General features: G+C 44.2%; 1 protein-coding gene across 2 annotated transcripts in view; it reads right to left on the bottom strand.

Annotated features, from left to right (window-relative positions):
- The window catches only part of HSF2BP (heat shock transcription factor 2 binding protein), a 93019-nt gene that overhangs the window by 64585 nt on the left and 16962 nt on the right, over positions 1–11472 (bottom strand). For both annotated transcript variants that reach the window (XM_049627773.1, XM_049627774.1), the window contains exon 5: positions 1183–1332. In XM_049627773.1, coding sequence (XP_049483730.1) covers positions 1183–1332 — 150 coding nt within the window. The remainder of the gene's footprint in view (positions 1–1182; positions 1333–11472) is intronic.

Here is an 11472-nt window from a genome sequence, read left to right as displayed (position 1 = left end):
CCCCCCCCCCCCCCCCCCCCCCCCCCCCCCCCCCCCCCCGCCAACCCTGGCCCCTTCCCTATACCAGGTGCTGCCCAAGCCACCACAGGGCCCTCTGGGCTGGTATTCCTGGCCCACCTCCACGCCCACAGCCCGCCTCCCATCTACCCTCACTCACGGTCAGGATAGTCTTCCCAGAGTCTCCTGCCCCACCACTCGTTTACTCAAAACCCTCAGGGAATCCAGTCTTACCACCCACCAGATAAAATCTATGACCTGAAAAAAAAAAAAAAAAAAATCTATGACCTGGCATTTGAGGGCTTCCAAAATCTCACCCTACTTCTGGGGCGTCATCTCACCACGACTTTACCACGCTGCCCCTCCACTGTGTGTCAACTGACCCACACACAGGCCCTAAAACAAATCTCAGACTTCTCACCCCAGGCTTCTGATTAGGCTATTTCTCTCTCCTCCTGAGATACCCTCCCCATTTTCTGCCACTGCCACCTATGCAAGTTAATCAAAGCCCACTTCAAATCTCTTTTCCTCTGGGAAGTCTCTCGGGGGATGTGTGTGTGTGTGTGTGTGTGTACTATTAACATAGGTATGTTAAAAAAACATACCACTTTCAACAAATTAATTCTTATGTTACCCATGGCGTAACGTATATAAAAGCACTTTAAACTTTGTTAAAGGCAAGGCACCTGGGTGGCTCGGTCGGTTAAATGTCCGACTTCGACTCAGGTCGTGATCTCACAGTTCATGAGTTCAAGCCTCGTGTCAGGCCCCGTGCTGACGGATCGGAGCCTGGAGCCTGGAGCCTGCTTTGGATTCTGTGTGTGTCTCTCTCTGCCCCTCCACTGCTCACACACTCTCTCTCTCTCAAAAATAAACAAACATTGAGACAAAAATAAAAAAATAAAAACCTTGTCAAACGCGTATAGATGCCAAGTAACAACACTGGAGCGGCACTGTCTCCGCGAGCACTATACAGACTGTGGGAGATGAGGGACCTTATCCCACTGACCTGACACACCACCTAGAGCAGCTTATGCTGGACTCTGCACAGCGGGTGTGCCAACGCCTGATGCGTGAACAAAAGATGTGGATGTCACCCATAGGTGCCTCAGCAGGTACACTGTACCCTCGGTATTCCATAAACCCAGATCCACGATACGTAGGGAGCCGAGGGGCCATGCTTACTCCTCCCAGGATGGCCTTGACGACGTCCTCGCTGCTGGAGACACCCCACAAAAGCGTGCAGGCTGCCGCCCCCATCTCTGTACAATACTCTGCCTGTTGCAGGAGTTGCTGCTTTGCTTCATGCAGCTGCTGTCGGAGAGCGAGTTTCTCCTAAAATCAAAGCAAAATCAGCAAAATAAACACCATTCACCCTTGAGATATCTCTATTGTGTTTCTCATTCAAAGGTTGAGAACAATGCATACGGAGTTATAGGAAACAGTTGGCAAATGAAAACTGGTCCTTAGCTACAACCCATATTTTTTTTAACTTTAGAGGAAAAATTGAAAAATAACACTCTGGAAAAAGAACATACTGCTGTATTAGAGTTTATAAATACCGCCAAGGGGCACCTGGGTGGCTCAGTCGGTTAAGTGTCCGACTTCCGCTCAGGTCATGATCTCACGGTTCGTGGGTTCAAGCCCCGCGTCAGGCTCTGTGCTGACAGCTCAGAGCCTGGAGCCTGCTTTGGATTCCGTGTCTCCCTCTCTCTCTGCCCATCTCCCACTCCCACTCTCTCTCTCAAAAAAATAAATAAATGAACATTTAAATTAAAAAAAAAAAAAACATAAATACTGCCAAGACTCAACTTCAAGTAAAATGAAACATAAGGAGCCTCAGGCCCCCAGTGGCCACACCCAGAATCAATGGCGCCTGGGACACCTCAATGAAGTAACCACGAACACAGCAGTCCGCAGAGCAACATTTGTAGTAGAAGAGCCAGTCACCTCCAGATGGCTCACCCCACTGGGAACACACCACCTGGCACAGCCAAGCCCAGCTGGGACAGATGTGACAGAGGCAGGGAGAAGTGCAAAGGAGGGCCTCCCAGGCAAGCCATGCATAGCAAGATGAGCACCAGTGGGACACCGAGACGGAGGCCACCGGCGGCTTCTGAAGAACAGAGCTGGCAAGTTTCAGCCGGGCCGCTTAGCAATGAACTATCGTCCTGATAGTCCCTCTGACCACGCAAACAGTCCTAAAGGTTCACTTCAGGTAGCTCTTGGGCAGGAAAGGGCTTCCTGACCCTCCCAACCACCACCGCTGGTTGCACTATTGGTGTTACCTGCAGTTCCCCCAAAAGGTGAGAGCATTTCCTTACTTGGTAAGAGATCAACTTAAGAAATACAGAAACCTGGTTGAATACATCTATACCAAAGCATGATTAGAACAACAACCCTCAAAGTTAAAGTATTTTAGATGTTTTAGGGGTTTCTTTTGGAGAGGTGAATGCAGGACAAATCAAGGGGAAAGAAAAGGAAGAAATGGGCCACAAATCAAACTTTGTTGACTTCATAATTTGGCCTAGGGTGGCCATTCACATCTACTAGGGATGATGTATTTAGTATGCAGAGTTTCATATACATCAGCACATATATTCGCACTCACTTTAGGAGAAGGATGGTCACTGAACCTGTGACACATGCTAATGTTGCCTTAGGTGATTACAAACGCTCGCTGTACCCTAACAGGAGTCTGGACTCCTAGACTCATTCTTCAGGTGTCTATAGCTGAACCCACTCAAGTAGTGGGAATGCGTGCAAACCTACATCAGGCATATGCTTTAGCAACTCTAGCCTCTCTCACAGTTGAAGCAGTCTGCGTCCCAATTAGTCTGGTTATGACAGTTCTTCAATAAGATCGCTGCTGAGCGATCAGTAGCTGCTGAGAACGACCGGACAGGATGGTCTTCACTACGGTCACATTTGGTGGCTGCATGCAGACATGCCCCAACACAGGGCCGCACATACAGTACTGTATCAAAAGAAACTCAATGAAAGTAATTCCATTCACAGTAACATCATAAATAAAAAAAAAAAATACTTAGGAATAAACTTAAGAAAAGCAATTCAAGAGGTGCCTGGGTAGCTCAGTCAGTTAAGCATCTGCCTTCAGTCCAGGTCAGATCTCATGGTTCACCCACATCGGGCTCTCTGCTGTCTGTGCAGAGCTTGCTTCAGATCCTCTGTCCCTTTCTCTCTGTGTCCCTCCCCTACTTGTGCACTCTCTCACTTGTGCATACTCGCTCGCTCTCTCTCTCTCTCTCTCAAAAATAAATAAAAACTTAAATAAAAAAAAAAAGATGTTCAGCCAGCTCAAGCTACTCTACCCCACCTCAAGGCCAATTTCAAAATGACAAATTCAAAAAAGAAAATGAGAAGAGTGGGAAACAGAAAAAAGAAAAAAGATGCAGTTCAAGACCTGTACAAAACTGTAAAAACTGTAAAGCATTACTGAGAAAAAATATAGAAGATCTAAATCAATGCAAACATATACCATGTTCATGAGCTGGAAAAGTCAATACTGGAAAAACGGTAATCTACCCAAACTGACCTACAGAGTCAATGCAATTCCTATCAAAATTTCAGCAGGTTTGTTTGTACAAAATCATAATCTGATTCTGCAATGCGTATGGAAATGCAAAAAAAAAAAAACTTATAAAAAGAAAAACAATGTTAAGGAGGAAATAACACTGCCTGATTTCAAAAACAAAACACAAAAACTTACTAGAAAGCTACAGAAATCAAACCAGTGTGGTACTGGCATAAGTACAGACATACAGATCAATGAAACATTAACATTTATGGCAACTGATTTTAACTGAAGTGTCAAGGCAATTCAATGGAAAAAGTAGTCTCTTTGACAAACGATCACAAAAACAACTAGAGAGATGGTCATATGCAAAGAAATAAAAATAACAGTAACTCAAAATGAATCACAGACCTAAATGTAAAATTTCTAGAAGAAAACCTCTGTGGCCTTGGGTTAGGCAAATATTTCTTAGATATGACAACAAAGTCATAATCCATTAAAAAATAGCAAATTTAACTTCATCAAAATTTAAAACTTTTACTCTTCAAAAGACACCATTAAGAAAGTAAAAATGCAAGCCATAGACTAAAAGAAATTATTTCTAAATTGTACAGGAAAAAAAAGACTTATGAGTAGAAAATATAAAGAACTCTTGCAACACAAAAATAAACAATCCGATTAAAAATAGTCAAAAGATTGTATACCTGAAACTCATGTAACATTGTAGGTCAAATATGTTTCAATGACAAATAAAACAATTTAAATAGAAGATGTGAATAGGTATTTAACCAAAAAAATATATAAATGAATAATAAACACATGAAAAGATGCTCAACATGAGGATAATGCAAATTAAAACCACAATGAGTCACCATTACACGCTCACCAACATGACTGTAATTCAAAGGACCAACAACACCAAGTGTTGACAAGAATACAGAAAAAGTAGGACCTTCACACATCGCTGGGTGGAATGCAGAATGGCACACTCACTTTGATAAACAGTTCGGCAGCTCCTCACCAAGTTGACCATATACTTACCACATGACCCGCAACTTTGCTCCTAGGTACCTGCCCAAAAAAGACTAGAGTATACGTCCACACAAACACTTGTACGTGAATGTTCACAGCGGTATTACTCACAAGAGTCACAAACTGGAAACAACTAAATGTCTACCGACTGGTGAACAGATAAAATATGGTACAATAAAAAGGACAATTGACACGTGCTAACATAAACGAACTTCCAAAGCATTACACCAGACATACAAGACTACATATTGTATGATTTCATTCCTATAAAATATTCAGAAAAGCCAAATCTATAGAGACAGAAAGCAGATCAGTTGTTGCCTAGGGCTGGAGCAAGGACTAACTACAAACAGATATGTGATGGAAACGTTCTAAAAATTGAACAAAATCCAGCACGCACACGTGATAAAAATTCTCAGCAAACTAGGAATAGAAGGGAATTTCAACTTGATAAAAAGCATCTACCAAACACTAGCTAAAATCATACTTAACGTTTATGATGGGGAAGGCTACAAATGAATGGGGGCAGGCGGTACATGGGAATATCTCCCTATTTTCCAGTTTTGCTGTGAACACTGGAATATTGCTCAGCCATAAGAAAAGAGTGAAATCTTGCCATTTGCAGTGACATAGATGAAGCTAGAGAGTATATATGACGTTAGGCAAAAGAAGTCAGAGAAAGACAAATACCATATGATCTCACTTATATGTGGAATTTAAGAAACAAATGAGCAAAGGAAAAGAAAAAGAGGTGAACCAAGAAACAGACTCTTAACTACAGAGAACAAACTGATGGTCACCAGAGGGGAGGTGGGGGGGGGGGGTGTGACACAGCTGATGGGGATCAAGGAGGGCACTTGTGATGAGCACCAGGCGATGTATGGAGGTGTCGAATCACTATATTGTACACCTGGAACTAATACTACACTGCATGTTAACTGGAATTGAAATAAAAACTTCAAAAAAAAGCTCTATTTTTTAAAAATCATAGTTAATGGTGAAAGACTGCTTTCCCCCCAAGATCAGGAACGAGGCAAGATTGTCCACTCTTGTCTCTCTTATTCAACATAGTGTCAGAAGTTCCCTACAGTGTAATAACACAAGAGAAACAAAAAGTACATAGAGCAGAAGGAAGAAACAGAATTGTCCCTGTTTGTAGATGACATGATTGTCTGAAAGAGAGAAAGAGAGAAAGAGAGAAAGAGAGAAAGAAAGAAAGAAAGAAAAGAAAAGAAAAGAAAAGAAAAGAAAAAAGAAAGACAGACAAACTTGGGGCACTTGGATGGCTCAGCTGGTTAAGCATCCAACTTCAGCTCAGGTCAGGATCTCACGGCTCATGAGTTCGAGCCCCATATCAGGCTCTCTGTCATCAGCACAGAGCCTGCTTCAGATCTCTGCCTCCCTACACACACATGCACACGTATGCGCCCTCTCTCTCTCTCTCAAAAATAAATAAACATTAAAAAAAAAAACTCAAGGAATTTTTTTTTAACTCTTAGTTGGGGCCCCTGGGTGGCTCAGTCGGCTAAGCGCCCAACTCTTGATTTTGGCTCAGATCATGATCTCATGACTCATGGGATTGAGCCTCATGCACTGACGATGCAGAGCCTGCTTAGGATTCTCTCTCCTTCTCTCTCTGTCCCTCCCCTGCTTGTGTGTGAATTCTCTCTCTCTCCCTCTCTCTCTCAAAAGAAATAAACTTTTTTTAAATTAAAAAACAGGAGCACCTAGGGGGCTCAGCTGGTTGAGCATCCTGCTTCAGCTCAGGTCATGGTCCCATGGTTTGTGAGTTCGAGTCCCATGCTGGGCTGGCTGCTGTCAGCACAGAGCTGTCAACGCAGAGCCCGCTTCAGATCCACTGTCCACCCCCTCCCTGCCCTCCCCCACTCACGCTCTCTCACTCTCAAAAATAAACATATATATAATAACATATGTATAATTAATAATATTAATTATATATATTAATTATATTATATTATTATATTATTATATATTATATTATATGACTAAATATATAATTAATTATATATATTAACAATATAATTAATTAATTAATATAATTAATATAAATAATAATAAAGTAAAAGCAAAAGTAAAAAGTAAATAAAACTTCTAGACTCATAAGTGACTTCAGCCAGGTCACAAGTTACAAGATCAGCACACACAAAGCAATGACATTTCTATACATTAACAACAACAAAATGAAACCTAAAATTTAAAACACAACATCACTGGGGCACCTGGGTGGCTCAGTCAGTTAAGCGTCTGACTTCAGCTTAGGTCATAATCTTACGGTTTGTGAGCTCAAGCCCCACATCAGGCTCTGAGCCTGGTTCGAATCCTCTGTCTCCCCCTCTCTGCCCCTCCCCCGTGTGTTCTCTCCCGAAATTTCCCTCTCTCTCAAAAACAAACATTTAAAAAAATAAATAAAAATTAAAAAAATACAACATCATTTAAAACTGTTCCACAGAAAATGAAAAGCACCCTGGCCGCTGGTCCCATGCCTCCCGGGGCCAGTTTGCAGAGTGCTCTGAGTCAGTGCCACAGGCCCGGGCCTTGCCAAGACTCCCCGCTGTCTGCCCGGCCCAGCCCTGCAACACCGGGAGACCTGAGCAAGTGGCCTGGGACTCTGAGCCTGCAGGAAGCAGACAGGCAGCTGCAGAATCCCACTGAAGGTCAAATACGCTGGGGCAGAGGTCAATGAGGTGGACAAAGGGGGACGCCCACCCAGGTAAGGAACTGGCCCACCAGGATCGCACGGGAGGCCCCGATCCAGGCAAACGCCGCCCCTTGGTCATGACAGACCCAGACGCTCCCAGCAGGAAGGACCCCAAATACAGGGAATGGCACCATTTTCTGGTGGTCAACATGAAGGGCAACGACTGACATCGGCAGTGGCAGAGTCCTCTCCGATTACGTGGGATCTGGGCCTCCCGAGGCCTTCACCTTTACGTCTGGCTGGTTTATGAGCAGAATGGGCCACTGAAGTATGCCGAGCCCTTTCTCGGCAACCAATCTGGAGACCGCTGTGGTAAACTCGAAGTGCCATCTGCCTGCAAAAAGTGCAAGCTCAGGCCCCTGACGGCCAGCATGCGTTACCAGGCTGAATGGGATGGCTGTGCGCCCAGCTCTATGAGCAGCTGTCTGGGAAGCAGAGGGAAGCCAGGAGATGGAAGTGTCCTGGGGGTCCCCAGCAGTACTCTCAAGTTCAGTGACGCACGTAGATGTCCCCCCTTCCCCACTCCCATTCTCACAGACGAGACCTGAGCCATCACATAGTGGTTCAGGATGACTTTTCCTTCTGCCTACCCTTTATAATTCTACAGTGTCACACCCCGATTTATGTTTTGATCAAATCTGAACTCCATTCTGGGGGACATTTTGGTACTAGGATGGGATCATCAAATTGTTAACATAATAGCAACCCAGAACTTAACAAAAATTTCAGGTAAAAAGACCAGGTCTACAGTAATAGAGCAGAGCATCAAAGAATCTTTAAGGAAGGTTTTAAAAAAAACAAAAAAACAAAAAACTGATTCACTGCCTCTGCCTTTGTGAGCCAGCCCAAGTCGGGAATTGTGCATAATGGCATCTTCTAGGTCACATTTTCATGACAGCGTCTCTCACCAAGACAGCCAGAGGCTGGCATGTCCACTAACCCCCAGTGTGTTACATCTCAGACTGGTTACTAGGGGTCAGTGTCTCTGGTTCCTTTAAAGAGCAGTACTGGAAAAGGCAAGAGGGAGCGTCACTTTGCAGTTAAGAGAGAGCCATCTAGATGAGCTGCATGCCGGGTGAGAGGTTGTCAGAAATCCCCTGTCTTCGCCCGTTAAATTGATCACTCTTTTCTGGTGTAAGAAAAGCCAATCTGGAGTTTTAGAACGTTCTACTAATTCAGCTATTCGCTTACAGTTAGATAAAAATTAAAACATTGGAATCAAGAAAGGAAAAAAGAGAAACGCTTAGGTAAAAATCTAACAAACCGTGTAGGATCTGTGTGCTGAAAGTTACAAACCACTGATGGAAGAAATTAAAGACAACCTAAGTAAATGGAAACACATGCTTTGTTTGCAGACTGCGAGATGCAACAGAGACAACAGTTCTCCCCAAGCTGATCTACAGAAATGACACAATTCTCATCTGAATCCCAGCAAAAATTTTTACAGAGACAGATGATCTTATGATAAAATGTATTTGGAAAAGCACAGGACCTGTCTAGACAATTTTGGAAAAGAAAAATTCGACGGGAAGAATCACTTTATCCAATGCTGAGGCTCACTATGTAGCCACAGTAATCAGACGGTGAGCTCTGATGGAAGAACAGATCGATGGGCCAGAGCAGAGAAGCCAGAACAGACCAGGCAAATACGCTAAGCGATCGCTGGCAGAGCTACAAGAGGAAAGATCACCTCTCCCACGAAGCATGGGAGCAGCTGGACCCAGAAAAAAAGAACCTCAGCCAAAGTTCATACCTTATGCAAAACTTAACCCAAAATGTATTGTGAACGTAACTGTGAAATATAAAAATATAAAACCGCTAGGGGAAAAAAGTCCTTAGGACCAAGGGCTACAAGAAAAGTCCCTACAACACTAAGCGCATTGATCATGGAAGGGAAAGCTAACAAACTGGACGCCACCCAGATTGAACCCTTTAGCTCCATAAAAGCCCCCACGAAGATGATGAAACAACATGCTCCACACTGGGAGAATCTATCTGCAGACCACGCATCCAGTAACAGACTTTTGTCTAGGATATATCAAGAACTCTTTAAACTCAACAGTAAAATATATATATACATACACATATATAAATATTAAAAAGATTTATATATAAAAAAAGACGTGAACAGGTACCTCACAGAAGAGGATATACAATGGCAAATAAGCGTGTTAGAAGATCTCAGCATTATCAGCCACCAGAGAAATGAAAATCAGAGCCACAACTCACCTACCAGAATGGCTACCATAAAACCAGTGATAATACTAAATGCCAATTCAGGTGTGGAAGAAATGAATCACTCACACATGGCTGGTGGGAATGTAAACTGGAACCACCACTCTGCACAACAACTTGGCAATTTCTCACAACAGTAAACATGCATTAGCACAGAACCCAGTGACCGCACTCTTGAGCCATCTATCCCAGAGAAATGAACACATACAATCACACAAAAACCTATACACGGATGTTTATGGCACCTCTACTCCTAATAGCGAAAAACCGGAAACAACCCAACAACTCCTTCCAGGAGAGAACAGTTAAGCGAAGTGTGATCTGGCCATACCACGGAATACTACACAGCAATAAAAAGGAACAGACTATTGATCCAAGCAACGATTTGGATGAATCTGAGCGGAAAAAGTCATTTTCATGACATTCCATTTTCATGACATTCTTGAAATAAGATGATAGAGATTAAATTTTGTTTTAATCTTCATTTATTTCTGAAAGCGAGAGGGACAGAACATAAGCAGGGGAGGTGTAGAGACAGAGAGGGAGACACAGAATCTGAAACAGGCCTCAGGCTCTGAGCTGTTGGCACACAGCCTGACGTGGGGCTCGAACTCACAAACCATGAGATCATGACCCGAGCCGAAGACCGACTGAGCCACCCAGGCGCCCTAAAATGATAGAGATTCATGTGTGACAACTATGTGCAGGTGGTTGCCTGGAGCCAAGTACGGGGCACAGGGTGGGTGTGGCTGTAGCAGGGAAGCACGGAGAGATCTTTGTTTGGTATCTTCAACGTGCTGGTGACGGATACGCGAATGTACACATGTGTTGAAACGGCACAGAACTGAGCGTGTGTGCACACGTACACACACACTTGAGGAGATACAAACGAACCCAGGTAAAGCCAGTGAACCCAGACAGCCTGTGTGGGTTGTACCAGTGTCAGTTTCCCGCCTTTGACCTTGTGCCGGAGTGATGCAAGACGCCACACGGGGGCAAACTGGGTGGAGGGTACAGGGACTCCCCTGGACTTGTTGTGCCTTCCTGCAAATCTGTGATTCTTTCTGAAACCTTTTAACCAAAACCAAACTGCACTGTAGCGAAAGCTGTAGGACTGCGTGCAGTTACTAAAAATGTTCCAGCTTCACTTTTACAGCAGATTAAGTCCATGTTATGCAAAACACGTCTCAATAAAGTTGCTTTTAAAAAAGGAACAATAATCAAACCCTGATATAGTTACCTGTTTAAAGTGAATACTCCTACCTAACAGAGTACCGAGCATAAAGCTTTCAGGATTCCTTCAAAATCCTCTGTAGTTCATTTCTGATTTTAACTGAAACATACTATCAGTTTTTCTTTACAAAGTTTCCTGAAATAATACAATGTTTGCAACAGCTTCCATTTGCTATCACAAAAGTAGCAACTCTTCGCTAACAAATCAAAAACACAGATAACAAAAAATGGGCAGTCACATGCCAAGTCTGTTAACTGTGAAAGGAGCGCACACAAGAAAACACACAGAGAAAACGAAACCACGGGCGAGCGACCGAAATGCCCCTCAGCACAGGTGAACTCGCACCTCATGTAGGCCAAGTTCACACACGTGGGACAGCCAGGTCACACACTAAAAACCGGCAGACCCTCTGTGGGGAGCCTCGTCTGACCTCACAGGGACAGCACAGTCCCACGAAAAGCAAGTCAGATGTCCTCCGACAGCTCCGCCCACACCAGGAAAGCTGGGCTCTTTCTTCTCCGGAGTTCAAAGGTTGCCACTGCCAGGAGGACTCTCCCGGCCAGCCCCTGAGTGCACATCAAGGCCCAGCTGGACTCCCATTGACCGGATTCAACTACTGCTGAGGAAACAGCTCAACTGAGGCCGGGAACCAAGCTTCCCCTGTCCGGCAGCCATTCTCCGGGGCGCGGGGGGGGGGGGGGGGGGGGGGGGGGGGGGGGG

This window comes from Panthera uncia, chromosome C2, assembly GCF_023721935.1.
Source record: "Panthera uncia isolate 11264 chromosome C2, Puncia_PCG_1.0, whole genome shotgun sequence".
Classification (NCBI taxonomy): domain Eukaryota; kingdom Metazoa; phylum Chordata; class Mammalia; order Carnivora; family Felidae; genus Panthera; species Panthera uncia.
This window is presented reverse-complemented; position numbering and strand designations above follow the sequence as displayed.